The sequence below is a fragment of the Watersipora subatra genome, chromosome 5 (assembly GCF_963576615.1).
Source record: "Watersipora subatra chromosome 5, tzWatSuba1.1, whole genome shotgun sequence".
NCBI classification, from domain to species: Eukaryota; Metazoa; Bryozoa; class Gymnolaemata; order Cheilostomatida; family Watersiporidae; genus Watersipora; species Watersipora subatra.
Window position 1 is genome coordinate 39,213,276 of NC_088712.1, and position 20,414 is coordinate 39,233,689.

Genomic DNA, 20,414 nt, shown 5'->3' on the forward strand with positions numbered 1-20,414 from the left:
TATAGGGTAAACGCTCAAATTCTAAAAACAGTTGCGGACCACCAGCTCATATTCTTAGAAGCCTTTGATGTATTGATGTGGAACATGTAACAGCTACTAAATAATGTCAATGAATGGAATTGTGAGTTTCTGTTTTTCAGATTTCAGTATGACAACATATTTTCTTGCTGGCACCTACGTGGTTAGCAATAATTTACTGGTATTTACAATTGGTTGTTTTGACTTCACTAAACTTCAAGCAAGGATGGTGGTGTTAGTGCAAACCTAATCTGGCTAGTTGCTTAACTTAACAAAGTGTAGCTTTAATAACTATAGCAAAGAATATATAAATACTTTGACTATGCAATTTTTTGCTGCTGCATTAGTTGTTTTTAATGAAGACAATACTAATTTGTGGTATAAATCGAATTGTTGAATTTGCATACAGTTAAAAGCATGTTTAAAAAACGATCGAAACATGCCTAGAGTAGCAGGCTAAGACTTTTGGGCGGCTGCTTCAAATTAAAAAAAAGTGCGTCCAACTTCAAAATAGATGAAATTCTAAACTAAAGGTTGGTTTCCTTTGATAAAAACTCTTTTCAAGCCATTAAAAGTTGTCCACTCTTGGGTGCAAATGCTCTTATTGGGAAAGCTTGTTTTGGGTGTATGAGCTGAAACTCTTACCATTTCGTGTTCATGACTGTCTATAACTATTTATTGAAAGTTCAACAGAAGACGCATTTTTAAAGATGAACTTGGACAAAATTTGAGCAGATTTTATAAGAAAATATCGATATGTTTCTACTATTTGAAATTGTTCGGAATGTTTGAGGTAATCTGACCACAATGATGTTTCTAGATTAAAATCGACAAAATTTGATCGTAGTTAAAACGCTCAGGTCAAGCGAACTCGCGATTATGACATCTACAGTTGTAAAAAAACTAAATGAATAAAGACGCATAACACTGCAACTTGAGAGTAATGGCCAATATCAACTACAGCAATGATAGCAACTAATGATGTCATTACGTCATTTTTCTTCAGAACTTTTTAACCACGTTTAAGTTTTGTTGATTTTAATCATGAAACATCCTGGCAATCAGATCACCTCAAACATCAAAAACAATCGCAATGATAGAAAAATACCGATACTTTCTGATAAAATCCTTAAAAAATTGTGTAAGTTCATTTTCACAATAATGAAGGGACCTTGTTAGTTGTGTGCATTTGTTGTAAAACATATTTCACAAAATAGCTTATCTAGAAACAAGTTGGTGTTTTGCATACCAACCGATGGGGACCATACTAACTGAAGCCCAAACTAACTTTGACAATTTAAAAACTAAAGAATCCTTAATAGAAGAATTTTGAATTATTGATAATCCTTACAATATATCAGCACCAAAACGATCTATTCACACAACACAACAATAGTTAAATTACAGAAAATAAATATGCATCATCTATATATCATAATTATACAGAAATAATACTGATGGTTATCTTCCAAAATAAGTATTATGCTATGACTGTAGGTAAGTTTAGTTAAAAACATTGTTAGCAAAACTATTTACAAAAATAGATTACAGGTGTAATGAAATAGTCTGTGAATAATTTAATGACATTTGGAAACATCTTGCATGACATGAAAAAATAAGCGCATTATATAAAATATAAATCAAATATACAACATTGAGCAATTTGTATTTATCCGCTACGATGGGTTAAAATTAATGAAGTAGACTAAAAAAATTTACCACCGCAAATTTCCGACTGATTATCGGCATATTTGAGCCTGGTTTGTGTGCTTGCTTGCCGGGGCTGACGGAAAGATGGATATAGGATTAGAGTGGCAGTGCCAGCTAATAGGTCGAGAAGCTCGAGGTTTTGTCAGGCAAGTACATTTATTGGCGGTTGTTAACAGTTCCTTGTCATTGCAAAGCGCAGAAATCATCGGCAGAGATACGAGGTCTTTCCTTACATCAAGACGAAGTTTGTCGATTTCGGGGTGTGACAACTTTTGACAAGTACAATTGGTTGGTTTCTCCAGCAATGAAGGCGTACCTGTTATCTAAAATCACAATCAATAGTTTTAAATGGTGTAGTTTTTTCTAGTGAAGGTATACATTACAAAAACACATCTTAAGCTATGAACTTGAGCAAAAAATTTGTAGATTTTATCAGGAAGTACAGGTATTTTTTAATCATTTTCGAGCGTTTTTGATGTTTGAGGTGATCTGATAGTCAGGATGTTTCAAGATTAAATCGATAAAACTTGATCCCGATTACCTAAAAATACATATACATGTAAAATGACATCGCTAGTTGTTGTTGCAATAGATTATATCGGCTATTGCGTTCAAGTTGCAGTGTTACGTGTCTCTATTCTGTTGGTCTTTTCGCAATTATAGACACCATAATTTCACTTTTGCTAGGTCAGAGAAATTTGACTGTAATCAAGTTTTTTCAATTGTAATCTTGAAACATTTTGGCAGTAAGATCTCCTCAAACATCAAAAACAATCACAAGTGATAAAAGTAAAAAAAACTTTCTGTGGAAACCTTCAAACTTTTTAATGCAGATCTATCTTTGAAAACCACTTAGCAAAGCAAAAGGTGGTAATAAGCTTTTAGCATTGTAAGTTACACTGCGCTTTAACTGGAGACAATTCCAAAGTAAGTAATATATTCAAGATGGAATTGATAGCAATTTAATCTTAGCATCTAATGGCGCCACAATGAGATCAACCACTTACTTTGCTAGTGTCGGTCTTGTAATTAACTGTCAGTGTCATTTTAATGGATTTTGTAGAAAAATCGAGAATGCAAAAATACCTTTGACCACAGCTCTTACCTATTTCCAATAAAAACGCTAACTGTGCACAAAAAGAGATTATTTTTATGCCAAACTAAACATGTGGTATTTGAAAATTGTTGGCTAAAACCTTTTCTATGCAATTTATAATTACATTAAAAAAGTCATGTAATCATGAATTAAATAACGTAAATTACATAACATATGAAAATATTTTATCTAATTTGTAATTACACAACATATTTTTAAACATCAAATCATGTAAAGTAGAGCTGTTTCTTGATTTCTAGAGACACTCAAGATCCAACCAGAACTTGCCATTCAGAAAGAAAGTTTGACTTAAAATGCTAACCAAACTAAATTAAAAGAGATTGTACCTGAGTATTCCCTGTAGGGTGCTTGTGGCTAACACTGCGCTGTTTTGTAGAAGTGTGCTTCTTAGCATAGCTCTTGTTTAATGCAGGAGAACTTCTCTGTGGGCTGGTTGGTGAAATGAACCCAGAGGAAGTGGATCGAGTCGAATCTTCGCTCGCTTGTCTGCTCGCTGCAAGTAATATCTCACCTTGTTTGGCATGCATCTCATTGTAGCTCGGAGGAGGTGTATAGGCCTGTAAGAGCTCCTCCATACTTGGTGAACTAGAAATAAGGCTATATCGGTTCTGAGTAGGAAGTGGTGCACTAATAGAAGAAACGTGGTGAGAAATGGAACTTAGAATGTTTGAGTGAGCATATGAGTTGACGGCTGATGTTCGGGAAGACTGGCTTTTTGAGCGATGTGGAAGCATTCGGTTGGGTGGATGCTTGAATGGTTCTTCGGAAACACTAGAATTAATTCCAAGAACTTTTCGAATGATTGCTATGTTTTCATAGTCATGCTCATCTATGGTTTCATCGGATAAGGCGCGTCGAGGCGTACTCTTTGGAGACCGTCGAGTTTTGAATCGCAAATGTTCAAAGTTTTTGCTGGGCTCACTGATGGTACGTTGGACCGTGACAGAGCGGGTTTCTGATGAGGGTTCGTATTCGGAGTCCAAAAGAGAATCACAGCTGGATGGTCGTGTACCAGAAGAAATGAGGTCTTCTAAAATTGAGACAAATACTCAATAAAGAGTTTCATAAGTATGGTGTACACTGTTGCTAAATCGATTAAATTATTTAAAATTTGTCAAAGTGATAACTTCAAAGGTTGGCAGTCAGTTTAAAAAAACACCTAGCTAGTTTGTTTTAACAAAATAGCCCAATTCTTCCCCGAAAAAAGTGCGATTCAAATTATTTGAATTTTGCTAAGCAGAAAAAAGGTCAATTGCACACCTGAAGAGCAAGTTCATGATTTCATCATTCAATATTTTACCACGTTCTCATTACCTAGTAGCTAACATAATAATAAGTTTGTTGTGTTCTTGTTAAAAGTATAAAATAGCTTAAATCAACTCACCTTGGCTTGCTTCCGTGCTCAAGCAAGTTCGATCACTGACGATGCCAGAAGTGGTTGTAGAGCTAGTTGTACTAATGATGGAAAATCGCGTCGCCATATCTGATTTAGTTGCGGAACCATAAATGTCTGACAAAGAAATATCATCAGTCGATACATACTCCGGATCACATTTCACAGTGCTGCTTGATCTCAAGGTATCCATAAGGTGTTGTTCATATTCCAGCTCCAAGTCATGTTCATCACTGTATATATAAGTCTCTCGGAATGCTGGGCATGCTGAAATTACGTAATTCTTCACATTATTTCGCATTACCACGGTGTGATAATCTGTGTGGTATTCAATTGAAGACGGTTTGCAATACATAATGATTGCCAGAGAGCTTCTTTGTTCACCTCAAATACATCTGATAAATCAATATCAGTGTTACATTAAAGAAAATTAGTGGATAATTGGAATGTTTGCTTAAAGCTTTGATGGGTTTTACTAGTGACTCTTATTTTGTAAGTTGCCAAAAAGCTAACGGTATCAGAGTACTACTTGATGCTATTAATTAGCAAATCCTTAGTGCTGAAATAGTGTTGTGGTAGAAACAGCTCAGCCAAAATCACTTTGAAGTGTGGTTTTAATGAGATGAGATGTGAGATTTTCTTGTACTAATTTTATGGAAATTATGCTGAGACTGTTTGTAAATTGTTTCATCAGCAATATATATTTTCAAGCCAAAAATATATCTATTGAAAAGCGATCAAAAATTTTAATTAAAGTTTTCACAATGTATAGTATGAACATGATTTCTGTTTTAACAGAATAGGACTTTTTGTGCATGTACCTTATTTTATCCATGATCTGGTATGCAATAAGCAACTGTTTAAGCCTACTTGTGTCAATAAATTTGAAGTTGTCTTTTCTCTTCACTTATAGCAGTTTTTGATATTATATTAAAACTTAATTTGCTGAAGTCTTTTGGATAAATCGGATGAAATTTTTTTAGCAATGACTAAACAAACATGCTATACTGTAAACTGCCACGTCAATATTAACGGGTGACAAAATATTTAGAGAAAATTTTCAACTACGCATCAAGTAGCATGAGTTCGCACACTACCTATGTCAGCTATGGTGATATCATATTGGGCACCCTTCACTATGCTTCCATTGCGTGGATGATGTGAGTTTGGAATTGTGTTAAGTTACAATGCTAAAAGTATTTTAGGAGGCATCCCCGAGTTGCATATTAACTATGCCAATTGTTAAAAAGGTGAGGGTTGGTGGATGCATGTAGAACTGCTCAATTAGATATAAGAACAACTGAAGTTTAGAACATATTGAAAATAGAATAGCTTACGCAACATTTTCCCCAAATATCATTCACAATTTATATCTTTCACAAGCATGAGACAACAGGTAAAAGTTTGCGAATAGCAAAACTCTCTTGACTGGGAGGCTTGTGTCATTTCCATGTTGTGGAAGACAAAAGCTTTTTGAAATACTAGCACGATGAAAACATAATGATTGTAAAATAATTACTAAACCTGCCCAAACTTGTCAACAAATCAATAGAACTTGAGTGCTGTAGTGACACTCAACAATTATATCTGTTATGTCTGGTGAATCAAAGAATGTTGAAATATTTGCATTTAAAATGCAATTTTTAAAGCTAGAAAGTTAGGCGTAATAAAATGCTCACCTAATTTGTTTAGAACAATAATTTAATTTGTCAAATTCTGGTGAACCGAAATTCAGTTAACATGGGTGTGATTTCATTGAGGCAAAACTTGACAGCTTGTTAAACAATGATGGCTCTCATTTAAACACCCCGAATACCAAAGCAAAGATAATATATCTTTCATGGTGTACTGCTCAACCTGTGTTTGACAATTGAACATAAAACGCATATCAAACACTTTTACTAACTTACAAATGCTTTGATGTTCATCATTATGGAGTCTGTGAGTGCCCTCTTCCACTCCTTGGTACAATTCCTGACAGCTTTTTATGATTTCTGACAGCTCTCGGCACCAATCTTCTGAATCCGTGTAAAATTCTAACCGCCTTGATTGAACCAGTATTACTAATTTCCGTTTCTAAAATGAAATACAATCACCGTCTATGACTGCATAAAACACAATTATGAGATAATATATTAAAAATATCTGTGCAATGTACAAACATCTCTGGTTAGATGTTGGATTACCTCACTATATTTCTAGCAATGCTGAGAATGCTAGCAGAAATAACCACTTATACCACAGTGGTTAGAAAAATATTTTTAAGATTGACAAAAATATTTAGCCACCGCAAATTGACAGTATTTAAGATCTGCAACAGAGCTAACTGCTTGCCTAACGACAATGTGAAACTGCTCAAAACTTGTTTCTCATGTGGAGTTTGAAAAAACCCTCAAGGGCCAATTTACCAAAAGCAAACATCTCGGATAAAAAAGAAATTGAAGTGCTTTAGGGCGTTAAATTCTGCATTGCACTTGTAACAAATAGGAGCTTTTAATTGGCTATTCTGTATTCAACAATGGGTGGAAGAAAAACAATAGATCATTGAAATTAATCTATGTTAACCGCATCAACCGCATAGCTGTATAGCAAGTAGCGGAGAAACTGTGCTATTTTGAAAACTTGGGCTGCTAACCGATGGTGTGCCTACGTCATATTCAATTCTTATGTTTTGACGTAGAATCAACTGGCCAGGTAAACACATGTAACATAGCAGTCTTTGTAAATCTCCCAGCATGTTGATAGAGTTACTTACTCTCTAGTCAGTGCCATTAGGGTTTAACCTTTTACAAGTTATGCAAAAATGCATTATTTTTTTGCAATAGTTGGAATATATGGTTGTGTTTGATAACCGAAAGAGTTGATAAATGAGAAAAACATAGATTTTTTTGTGGCACCGTTAGGAGTCACTGCTGAAACTATTGCAAATAATTTAAGCTTATACGCTAAGGAAGCTGCTTCTTGTGTCAACAACAGGCTCAGTAAATTTTAAAACACTTTATTGAATTTGTTTGCTGGTCACCATTTTTGTTTATAGAATAATTACTGTTTACCAAGTAGACACATAAAAAGTACTTCCAAGTTTAGAAATGGGCGTGCATTCTCATATAATGATATGAATTTTTCTAAAGTTTTTTGAAAAGAAAATTTACCCTCCTTTACACCAAAATTGTTGATATTGCTTAAGATCCTCCACAGAATGGAAGCTCAAGAAAACATGATAACAATTATTTTAGGAAAATATAATAAAAACTCTTCAATAAAATATATAAACAATTTGATCACATCTATATCGTTATAACGCATGAAGAAAAGCTTAACCCAGACTTGGCCCATTAGCCAATTGTGGTGTCAACACCAAATCTGTCTGGCACACCTAGCCAAGAGGTCCCATTCAACTGCCATAATGGCTCCGACGACGAGTTAATGGAATTCACTCTGCGGAAGCCTAATGAACATCATTAACCGGTTGAGGAACTTTATCAAAAAAAAATCACATCAACACCAATAATTATAGTTTTCTATATTTATCAGGAGGACAATGGATAACGGTTGTCAAATATGAACTTACACCAAGTTTAAGTAGATTTATCAGAGGGTGTTGGTACTTTTCAGTTATTTGCAACTTAATTATGTTTTAAATAATCTGAAAGCAAGGATGGTTCAAAATTGAATTTAACAAAGCTTGATCGTGGTTAAATAGTGTCACTAGTTGTCATCATTGCTTTAGTAGTCTGATTTATATCGCATAGTCTGTTCAAGTTGCAGCTTCATATTTTTCTATTCTTCCAGTCCCTTTGCAACAATGAACGCCATAATCGCACTGCTGCTTGATGTGAGCAACTTAGTTAAGGTAGATCTTTTGTAGATTTTAATCTTGAAAAATATTGGCAATCAGATCAGCTCAAACATGAAAAAAAATCCCAGTGATACAGATGAACCTACATCATCTGATGAAACCTACAAACGGTTTGTGCAAATTTATCTTGAAGCGTTAAACCAAAATGAGAAATGACTATTAACATTATATTTTTAGTGTGTAGCCAATTAAGTGTAACAATTTTAAAATATTTGTATAAATTACCTTTATTTTGTTTTAATAAAATTGGTAAAAATGATAAATTTTAAAAGAGTATCGGCTTGCCTTTTATAGAAATACAGTGAACTTAGTAAAATTTCAAAGTGTTTAGGTATGATGTTGAAATGTTGAACACTAATATAATACACACAAAGGCCTGGATCTGATACAGTTTTGATACAGTTATATATTTATGGAAATATAAAAGAGCAAAGTAATATATATAATAATAAAATAATAAGTAATATATATTTAATATACATACAATGTATATATGTCTAAACATATAGGTATTAAAGGTACATGTAGATGCGTGTGGGCAAAATAACCGTACACTTCAAATAATTATAAAAAACAAACTGACTCACCACTGCTTGGATACAGTTGATCTGTGACCAGGTGCAACCATTTAAGAAGTTAACCAGCCCAGCTTCATCAACCTGTCAAAAAAACGTGCTATTCGAATTTGGCTAATCCTTGCCAGATTATCACAAATTAGATTAATGGTAAAAAAATCTGAAATAGTAAATTTACATCAGCACCTCGTTGAGAGCCAAGTCGAACTCTAAAATAGTTTTCACAAAAATTTGCAAAAATTGTTAGAGACCAAAATTCTGTAGAGGTTTGAGTTACCCCTACCGGTTTTACAAATAAGTTAAACCAGATCAAAGCTCTTTTTCATTGCTTACATTTAAACCTAGAAATTTTGATAAGACTAACAATGAACTACCCTAGAACACTTATATTTTGCTAGTATTTAGTTTCGTGAGTAGCATACAGAGTAAAATTTCGATGCAACTTAATTTCGCGGCTCTGATGAGTGCGAAAATATAGTGATGTGAAAATAAATGCAGTGGAACAAACATAATTAGATTCCTCAGGTTCGGTTCACCATTAAGAAAATATCTTTCAATTTGAGACTAGTTTGTATTGTAAACCGCAGGTAGAATTGTGTGGCAGATATTGATAATGCAATTTGATTGCTTGCTACCATTAATTTTGTTTCTTGGACTATCAATGAACAAAGCTATTTAATTCCGCGTTTTCGCTCGTTCATTATGATAGTTTAGTTTCGCTAATGAAATTTTTGCGAGAGGATGACTCCGAGAAGACGCGAAAGTTAGATGGGCGAATACATAAGTGTCCTAGTAGTATGGTACTACTTTACTAGTAATAGTGGTAGTATGACAAATGAAAACTCTAGTTTTATAGCTTGAACAACAAGTCTTGACAGGTGCTTACAATTACTTATGACATAACAGAGGAGAAGTAGGGACCAAAATAGAGAAGCTTTGAAGCAAGACAGTTACCTCATAAATTTCCAGTCCCTCTGGGCAAAGGCCTAGTCTAACTGTAAAGGCCGAGTCTGATTTAGAAGATTGAAGTCGGTAGAATGTCATGTTGTAATTGTATGGTGATGACTTGGAGAGCTCATTGATGTAAGTTGTCATAGCTTGGCATGGACTCATCCTCTCTGGTGCAATAGTTGGCATGTGTTTCTTTATAAATTGCGTGCCATAGCTTTTCAACACCTGCCATCAAATAGTTTCACAGATTATGAAGATGCTCAGTTCATCTGTACATAGCATATATCACTTGATACTAAAGCCTTAGATACCTAAGACCTGCGATTATAATTCTTTCTTTTTAGTTTAACGGTTTTAGATACTACCAATTGGTTAATATAGCCTTTACTGCCAGTGTGCGTAAGTTTGCAAGAGAAAAAAGCTCTCAGTCTATATTTAGTAGCAACTTTCTCATAGACTTCAGTGAAGATGAAAGGCATCTCAATAAAATATATCTACCAAAGTCATATTTTTATTTGTTGAAGATAAAAACTCAATTTTTGATTTTGTAGTTATTTTCATGACGCATAAGCGAAACACATTTTATTAAAGCAAAGTTACAGGCGCAATAAAATACACCTGTGGCGGTTTGTTGGGGTTTTTCAGTAATCCGATAAAACAATACACATTCTTGTCTGAAGTATCATCTTGTTTGGAAGCCGCTGGCAAATTCCTCTTGCTTATTATCGATTGCATCAGATAAAATAAAATTATAACGTTAGGTATGCATAAAAATACATTCACCTTTCAAGCCTGCTACAATGGTTTGCATATTGGGTTGTTACTAGGCCTCCACATTGTAAGCTGTTTACTGACTTTCATGCTCCACCTTCTTTTGCTTGAAAACCATTCTAACTCAAATGATCACTTATGGGAAAGGTCCACAAAACCTTATTTACAATGGATGATGCTCCAAAATTAACTTTACTTGAGTGTATTTTGAACACTGTCAAGTGCAAGTTCTCTTTCGGTATGATTGTTTACAATAGTTAACCTACTCATAGTTCTGGACTAAAATTAGGTTGATTTTCTAAACAATTGACTTTGCAAAAGAAAAACTTGCATAGATTATTTGCAAAATTAATGTTATTCAGTAGATCTTGTGTAGAGGTTGATTGCAGGGGCAACAGCACAGAGTGAAGGAGAGCTCGATGATGCCACAACCCTTGCCCAAACCCGTGCCCCAGCTGATGACACAACCCTTGCTTAAACTTTCAGTCAGTCGAGAGTCGGTTGCCGATTTGGCCTTACAACTGATGGGGAAATGCTCTACTAACCAGAAGCATAAATAAAGACCACAGATATGCAAAATGAAGCCAAGGGCCAGAAAGTTTCACCATGTGCATTTGCTAGTACTTTCATTGCATATTTAACTGTACCCATACATATTTGGGTACAATTAAGTGTGCGTATGTGTGTGTGTGTGTGTTTGGTTGTGTGTGTGAATGTATAAAATGCGTATGCTTGCATAGCTTTTTATTGTCATTGGTAATCGTCAACAAAATTGTTGTCATTACATACTATAAAAAGACAAAAAGGATGGTGAAAATTAAGAATTATGGAGTGAGTTGAACGAAAGTGTTTTAAAAGCTTGTGATCTAATTGCAAAAGTTGTGGAATAGTAAATCAGAACTAATAACATAGCGATAAGGATAATATGCAACACAGTATAATAACATACAATGTATAATATAATAACATAGATAATATGCAACACCCGATCTGTCATAGTGTACTTCTTTCCACTTGCGATGCTTTCGATTTTAGACTTTAGCTTTGAAATTTCATTGTTATTGTTTTTCAAAAACACATTTTTTAATGTTTGCTAAAGTATTGAATACATGCTGTGGCGAGGCAAAAAAATTAAAGAAAAAATCTGTTTGCTTTGTATTTTTTCTAGCAAGATGGCTAGCATTACATAATCTTGAACAATGTTTTTAAGTGCGTCATCACATACCCTTGCAGGAAAATACGCCCTTGGATCAAACTCTCTCCATTGGATTTCGTCTGAGTATATTGCATAGCTCGCTAACAGAAAGCATCTGTTGTCTGGATAATTGAAGCCATAGCTTAGGAAGTTCTCTTTTAACTGGAGGTAATAATGTTGCTTGTCGGTTTCTGACCTGCAGTAGCATAAACAAAATGCTAAAACATGTGACCTGTAAGACAACTTTTACAAGTTTGGCACAAAAACCTTGGCCCAAGGAGAAATAGTAAAACAAAAAGAATTCTTATTTGAATAATATAAAATAGTTTTAGAAGCTAATAGTAACTGCATTTCAATTAGTTGGATGAAGTTCAACCTCATTATTTACACCTGAGTATTTGGCAACAACACCAACGATATGCAGAAACAAAAATAAATAAAATTCCTTAACTGTTTGATTCTTGCATTAAGTGACAACTGGTTTAAAACGCAAAACATTTAAAGATTTCAACTTTAAAGCTAAATTAAAACAACTTTAGTAAATTATTTTTTCACAAATAACATGAGCAGAAACTAACTCTGTGATTATAATATCATTGAAATGGGTGATTTTATTTCATCAAATTAACCAATATTTTAAATTTGATATGCCATGTGAGCTCTTTCTAATCAAAAAGCGCTTGGATGTCAGTTCGGGGAGGTGTGTGCTTTTTAGTCGCTGCATGAAGTTTTACAAGTATGCTTAATTTGACAGTTCTAATCTGTGTTGGCAAGTCAATTGCATTCAAAAACTTCACTGTTGTCTGTGTTTGCTGACTGATATTATTTAATGAAAACCACTCAATCGCAGTTGAAAAAATCACTTTACCGGAACTGGTGTGATGCGTTTGCATAATACTGTACTCGGAGATAGATGACACGCCCCTTGCCATTGGAGTCCAAGCTCTAGAAGAGAAAACAATCTCCATCATTTGATGAATAATTCAACGTCATGCCAAAACTGTCAGAAAATAATCAGCTCAAAAATTCTTTCTAGTTCTATAAGCCACTTGCCCTTCATTCCAATGTGATCATGCCATAGCTACATATCTCAAGATAATTTGGCAAGTGCGGTGGCAATGAACAAAAACATTCCATTCTGCTGGTTGTGAGTAGGATAATTGTGGGAAGGAGTAACAATTTCATATCGCAAGACAAGAGAGAGCTTTAGAAATGAGGTTAGCTATGCGTACTGCGTCTGCCATATGTGTTACGGACATATCAAAAGACCAATCAACTAGTGTAACCCCTGTTATAGCTCACAACAGCTGTGACAAACAATAAAACTGAGAAAGCAGATGCGCAAAACAAAGGCAAGCAGATTCCTTCTTTCCTTCCATAGATTGAATGTTATTGCTCTATTCATGTACATGCAGACAAAAGGTCATAACATGAAACGACGTAACGAAAGAGTGAGCTTTGATGATAATGTTGCTAGAGCCCTTCAATTTGAATAAAGCTAATTATCTAGTATTTTTAGAAGACCAAGAATGTGGAAACATGTTTTTGATTATAGTTGTTGGTCAGACAAGAAGGAATGCAAGCAGCCAACGACCCTATGCTTGAACTCGACTAATAACATCTCAAGCTTGTTGATTCAACATTCTTTGCTAGTGCCTGTCATGAAATTTGCTGTATATCATCGATTCTACATAACTCACGGAGCATGTGACTTATCTTTCTTTGTTGATGGCTCATGCTTATTTCTATTGCAATAAGCTGAAATACCAAAAGGAATGTTCTTATTCATCATTGATTAGTATATCCAGTTTAGTAAAAAACAAACTTAAAGCTATTTTTCATATTAGTTGACTAAACATGTGATATTTTGTCCATACTAAGTGTTCTTTCTTTAAAGCAAATGTTTGTTTGAACTGCAATCAATTGCAATTTCGGAAGGAATAAAAAATCTGTCATTGTTTACAACTTGAAGTTTGATGAATGAATCTAGTCAAGGATCATTTCATTATAGCTTACTAAAAATGTGACAGGTTCTAGTTGCTCGTTAAGTTAAGACTTTGAAGTCTAGGTGGGCAAAGTACTCGGAGTGGGAAGAGGCATTTCTCTTAACTGACAATACACCAGAGCAAACTTGGCTTCCTATTTTGCTTCAGGTTTTTTACTTTTGGTTGTTGGAATGCCTAAAAAATGTGTTCGCTTTGTACGTAATACGTTTTCAGTATATTCCAAAGCTTCAAGTTCCTTGGACTATTATTTTTTAAGATACCGCAAAAATATCAAAGTCAAGCTAATATCAAATATCAAATATCAATATCAAGCTTGGATCTTGAACAGGATATTCAATTCAAAAGAAATCAAATTATTTTAGCTGCTTTCGCAGTTGGTGAAAAGTTGTTAATATTGTCTAGGATAAGAGGACTTGCTTGTGTCTACAAAGTTAGGCATCAGAACGTTAATTGAGAATAAAGCTTTTTTCTTTGTGCAATTGCTAAACTACTGAAAGGAATGAAGACACCATCGCTTGAAAGTTCTATTTGGCTAAAAACAATTTGAATGCTTAATATATAAACTAAAGACTTATACAGAATTTTTTTTCTTAATTTGGCCACATAATTAATCTCATGCCATAATATAAAGTTTAAAATATTTTTTTTTTTCGATATTTTTCTAAAGCTGCCATGTTTATGAGATTTTTTCAGAGACAGTTTATTATTTTTCTATTCATGATAACTTTCTAAATAATCACCAGCTTATTGCTGCTTGACAAAAACCAAAAGTACACTAACCAACCTGATTTGTCATTCTTTCCTTTTTCCAGACTTTCCATAGCGGGTCAAGAAAAGCATAGTCACCACGCTCTACAACAGTAGCTTCACTAAACATTTTCTCATCTCCAAATGATACAAAATTTGCCAATATATAGGCTATGCATTTGGTGATATAGCATAACCAGGCCATAGAAAAAGCAACAGGAAACGGTAATTTTGTTAGCATTAATGTTGTGAACTACATAGGAAAACAAAAGAATGCATTTAAACATTAGCAAAAAATAATAAATAACCTTATACTAAAAACTTTAATACAAATTTGTTGCCTAAAGCACCATTATTAGGTGTATTAGATGTTTTCAAAGTAGGCAGCAACTTTTGAATATGTCAGTCCAAATTTTTGGCTGCAATCAATGATTTTTTTATTGAGTTGATTACTAATAAAATTAACAGTTTGATAGTTTTTACAAAACCAACTTAAAACATATGTGGTGTGATTGGCTAGTTCTGTTAATAGCAGTTATCTGAGTCGTAGCTTTAAAGTTACCTGTTAACAGGAACCAGTATTTTTATGCTAAAATAAAACTATTAAAAATTACAAGTGATTTTATTGACCACCACAAACTAGTAAATATAATGTTAAAAATAGCAATTACATGAACCAGAATCGCGCATCATATTTCCGTATGCACAGTTCAATGTGTCAACCAACTTAACCAACTTTAATTTAATTGTTACAACAAAAGTAGTTGCCATTAGCTACTCTAGAGACAAAAACACCTTGTTGCTAACAAGTTCATGCAAGTTGCTGCATGTTCACCAAATGTAGTATATAGCCAAAAAGTCTTGAATGATAAAAATCAAAATTAGGCCAAAGCTAAAGGAATATCAAGGTAATCAAATGTATGAAAGTTGCTATATATGTTGAGAAAACACCGTGTAGAGGGAATTGCATCATTGCAATCAAACTTTTATCTAGAGTAAGCAATGGAAATTTGCCTCAAGTCTTTACAAGAAAAGTTAGTATAGCCTACTAGCATATATCAAGTAGCACATTACACTAGAGCTTTAGAGACACCATCACAGTTTTGTGAAAAATCTTGAGATCATCATGTTGCTAAGATTCCCTCAATAACACTACTCTATTTATTTTTTGTATCTCGACTGCAAAAATTTCCATTTAGTAGATTTAGATGGGAATTATTGGTTTCAGTTCTGGGACATGTTTAAAACAGCCATATTTACTTGTGCAGTAGACCTGCATGAAATTTCCTTTTTTACTACATAGTTTAACTTGTTAAGCTTGCTTTCAGTAAGGAGAGATAAAAAACTCTACTTTCAGCCTATAAAGCCTGTGTTTTAAAAAATGAATCAATCAACCACAGCCAGCCACAATTCTTTTGCGATTGTAGCAGTAACCGCAGAGGATTATTTCAGGATTGAGCGCTTTCCTAGCCCTTGAGTATGAGCTGGAATGCTCAAGAGCTTCAAACAGACATTTATTCAAGCAATTAACATATCAATCTTTTCACTCAACTGCGTAGGTATGTTGAACCAAGCTTACCTGTTTTATATGCTAGACCAAACACATTAGAAGAACTCAGACTTAAGTGCTTCCGGACCTTAATTAGAATATCGCCGTATCTTGTTTTATGCTGTAAAACAAAATTATTTCAATGAAAGTCTTTACATTCAACAATGATCGCTGATCATATTAAGGCAAGATACAAATAATGTTAGGGTTTTTCGGTCAAGGTCAGAGAGCATTTTGAACTATTTTAACCGTTAGTTGCAACCCGATGATGGAAGCTGGCAATTAAAATTATAGAAATAATTTATTGATCCTTGATAGGCTTGCATTCTAAATAAAATTGGCAAGTTATAACAATAGAAGTTTCCATAGGGTAATTTAGAAGTTCTGAGAAAAAATCTAGAGAAAAATTAACGGCGCTGAAGTTATGTCTCTGAACAGACTTACTTCCCCTGTTGCAAGTTTATTTGAAGTAATCTTGATTTAATGAAACATTATGAAGTTGAGTGGGTTTTTCTACCAACTTATTAAACAGTGAACGCTCAGCAGTTATTATATTGTCACTGTTAAAAACAATGTCGATAGTGTGTCAGTCTAAAACAATTGCTAATAGTGTTCATGTTAAAACGATTTACATCAGCACAAAAATAGAGGTAACGCATGCTGCGTAAAAAAATGATGCCGGCTCACCTGTTTTGTAGGTTTGATAAAGATTCAATCTATTATAAGGTGCCACTTGTTACTCTTTGCTATTTCACCTAATTCAAAAAGAGGGCAGACAAAGTGCCTATCCAATCAGGGATTAGGTTTCCTAGATGCCATTGTCTCTTAATTCTTGTAGGTTATATTGCTACAGATTTTATTATTTGGGGACTTCAAAAAGTTGCTTAATGGACGTGTGCCAAAGTGTAATATATATCTCTCTTAAAGAGTTACACGCAAGAAAACCAAACACTGTGAAGAAATATCAAGAAAAGCTAAAATACTTTAATGAATTCGGAGGAACATTCTCCTTTTCAAATTGAAGTTTTAATTAATTAATAGGCCAAGGCTTTCACATTTAAAACTTTACTTTGGGCAGTTTTGAATACTGTTGTTAAAACCAGCTTGTTGATTTCAGCTCAATAAAGACAGACTATCTATATAATGTAGAAAAAACTTGGTCCAAATACTGTTTTGTAGCCACCTCGAGTTACAGGATTTCAATATAAACAGTAAATCATAACGCACAATATACCTCAGTTAAAATCAGACTTTTTTGGTGAGGAAAACATAAATGAGCTTGTAGGATATGTACAAATGATTTAAAAAAAAATTGCAAACACTCAAGAAATTCTTTTGCTGTAGGCCTACTACATGATTAGCTTTCCAGTACTTCTCTCCTGGAAATGTTTCTTTCAACTTGGACTTAAACTAAACTATTGCCATGATATATAAAATGGTCTATCTAGATGGGAAATTGCTGGCTAATTTAATCTATTTTATGGTTGATTGTCACCTAAAATCAAGGACTGGTGTGAAATGTTTTTAATCGTTACCAGACTAGTTACCTTTGATTTGAATTGACTAGTTTTTTAGTGTAAGTGTCAAATATTGAGCTTAAAACCTTTAAAAACTTGTGAGCTGAATGCTTCCTATGCAAATTCAACTTTGACTTGCAATGTAGAATAGGCAAGAAAACTGTAAGAACATGAAATTGAAGTGAGAGTAAAAATTTTCAAATCATCATCAAAACTTGGTGGTTAATGTTTAATATTTTGTATTCTGTCAGTATCAACAAGGAAAATGGATGATGTGTAAACACTCTTTTGGAAATGTTTAGAAAGTTTCAGACTATTTAAGAAGTGCTTAGTCAGATAAATCAAGTAGCTCAAACTAAGATAAAAGAAGCACACTGACAAATGGTTAGTCTTAGTTGCCTCGTTTTACCATGACAATTACTATAAACTTAAGTCTTGAATGAATTATGTTTGGAATTTCTACAAATATAAGCCAATGCTCATTGTTTTGAAAGTTTTTTTTCTTTTGGATCATTCTGCAGCTTAGATATCAACACAAATAAATTATCTCAGTGCTAAATGTTGAAACATCGTGGTAGACCACCAAGTTAATTTTCTAGAGTCTGATGAAGCCGCAGACCTCTAGCATTATGTAATAAAATCTGTTTCATGATTCATCAACGAGAAGCATTGTCTAAGCATAGACAGCTGGAAAACGTAAAGCTGTAAAAAAAGATTTTATCAAGTTTTGCTGTGACAGGACTTAAAATAGGCTCTCAAGGGATTAGGATATAAAGATTAAATCCCTTTACACTAAGCAGTATAGTGACAGTAATAACCTCCTATTTTCCATTTTGACCTAATTTTATTAAAGTCGGGATAGAATGCTGTGTGAGCAATTCCTCGACCAACGCGTATGTCTGAGTGTTTTTAAAAGCATTGTTGCACCAGCAATGGTTTGTTGCACCACCGATGGCATGTTGCACCAGCGATAGATTTATTATTTTGGCTAGACATGCCTGAATTCAGCTGCAAAGGAGCCTCCACAACTAAAAACATGTATAGTTGCAGAAAGCAAATTAAGGTTGAATGCCATTTCTGCTATAATTGGTGGTCTATTTTGAAGATCAAACAACAACCTGTTGTTTGCGTGTCAAGCGTTCTAGAACATTAGGTCACACATGCTCTGTAGAAGTATGCTAACCTATTGAATACTGTAAGTTGAAAAAGTGTTATGCTACGGGTAAGTGATCTCTAACCGTAATATGTACAAATTGCTAGAAAGCAGCTCTACATTTCAAACATTTTTTGATTGAGGAGTAATCATTGCGCTCTGTGGTCTACTTTTTTTGCTCTATGATTTGATATACTTCTTAGTGTTAAAGACTCAGTTTTTAAGCTATATTAACCAGTTTCACAGCGTAACAAATACATCAGCTATCTTTGTTTACATATCCATTAGCAGCCATAACCCTAAACTCGTGTTGAACTGACTCACTTCAGCCGGTAAACAAAGAAATCTTTGACATGTTCTGAATAAATGACAAGAGGTATGACTGCTTTAATTTAAAGTATGCATTGATTGTCTGCCACTAGTGGTTGTGTCAGTTATACCAGCCATTTAAGGATCACTTCAGCAGTCATGAAGATGGTCAAAGATCATGCAAAAACAAGCTAAAACCATCTTTACATGCTTTCAATGTTAACAGATTGCGTAAATAGTAGGTAGGCCTATTTGCATTAAAAATTTAACATTTTTATACTTTCAATTTTATCTATCTATTAGTAACTAGTAGCGATGAAGATTAAAAACATTTTTTTAAAACATCTCTGAGCTGCCATTTTAATGAAGTTGTGATGACGTATAATACTTCATATAATCAGACTACATTCATGTACACTCAATGATACAAAAGTCGTCAAAAAAAGTTTGAATAATTGGTGTAAAGTTATAGGCAGTAATATGAAGGTGAATGAAAGATTACCTGCACAGGAATCTCAATATTAGATCCATCTAAAAGGTAAACGGTAATGATTTTCTTTTTGCTTGAGTTAGACTTCCTTCCTTCTCCACTCATGCTGATGAGTAGTTAAAGTAAATCGCCTGTTTCCAAAAGCAACCTCAGCCATGTATTTGTAATTCACTTCAGCAGATGTTTCTGAATAGTCCGCGGAGAAACCTCATCCGTCGAGCAATTACCATTAGATACAAATCCTTTGTGATAGATACCGCCTATGTGGAATATAAAAACCGATGCGAGATGGAATCTGCTGCGAAAAGTATGTCAATGAGAACTCTTTGACGCTAACTAAAATCTTCTGTTGTTACTCGCTCAACTATGGCCTTCTGTGGGCGTGTGGCCAAAAGCACAAGTAGATAAAACAGGGAAATATGCGCCCAATGGCTATGTTAGGCTACAGTTGAACACGTATTGCTATCCACTCGTACACGCCTCTGCCTATGGTATTGCATTACATGTAAATTGAGATTGAATGTAGAGAGATATCTATCACGCTGGGAATGGCAAATATCTTTACAGACCTACCAACTGGTCATGCCGCAGTTTTCTCAAGTTGTTTTTAACTTGTGAGAAGACTAAAATGATGCAATTGATACAATGTTTTGCAACATGTGACATTCAGTGCCGGAGACCTGGTCATGCAAATTTTTCAGATTCTAGCGAGATGAAATCTGCAAGTTTTATATAGATACATTCATATTTGAAGATCCAGTCAGATGATTGTCAAACCAATGCTAAATTAATTCAAAACTGCCTGCATTTCACCACAAGAAAGAGTTATAATTAAGTGAGACTATAAGACTATACACTAAAAGATTACTGAGAAAGCCGGTAACTCGTATAAGTTGACCAAAGCGTTATAAAACTTTTTATTTTTTTGACTTTCTCTAATCAAAATTTTTTAAGTATAAAATAGATGAATCATTTAATTACATACAGCATTACTCTTTTTATATATATACTGTACAAAGTTCACACTAACAACTGTAAATAAATTTCCCATTGT

The 20,414-nt window shown here is 34.0% G+C and overlaps 1 protein-coding gene across 1 annotated transcript; it reads right to left on the reverse strand.

Moving 5' to 3' along the window:
• Positions 1-1,429: 1,429 nt before the first annotated feature.
• Positions 1,430-19,834, reverse strand: LOC137396289 (FERM domain-containing protein 6-like). The gene is made up of 11 exons (XM_068082485.1): positions 19,373-19,834; positions 15,922-16,012; positions 14,380-14,447; positions 12,458-12,534; positions 11,620-11,785; positions 9,627-9,848; positions 8,685-8,756; positions 6,149-6,314; positions 4,230-4,505; positions 3,172-3,875; positions 1,430-2,051 (listed from the first exon to the last, which is right to left on the reverse strand). The coding sequence occupies exons 1-11, from the start codon at positions 19,463-19,465 to the stop codon at positions 1,758-1,760; spliced, it is 2,229 nt and encodes a 742-aa protein (XP_067938586.1). The 5' UTR covers positions 19,466-19,834; the 3' UTR covers positions 1,430-1,757.
• Between the last annotated feature and the right edge of the window lie 580 nt (positions 19,835-20,414).

What these genes read in the sequence shown, in the direction of transcription:
- LOC137396289 (XM_068082485.1), bottom strand. Translation starts at nt 19,465, where the DNA reads ATGAGTGGAGAAGGAAGGAAGTCTAACTCAAGCAAAAAGAAAATCATT. An exon ending in AACGCATCACACCAGTTCCG is followed by an intron (nt 11,786 to 12,457) that starts GTAAAGTGATTT and finishes ATGCTACTGCAG; the next exon opens with GTCAGAAACCGACAAGCAAC. An exon ending in ACCCTACAGGGAATACTCAG is followed by an intron (nt 2,052 to 3,171) that starts GTACAATCTCTT and finishes TTGTGATTTTAG; the next exon opens with ATAACAGGTACGCCTTCATT.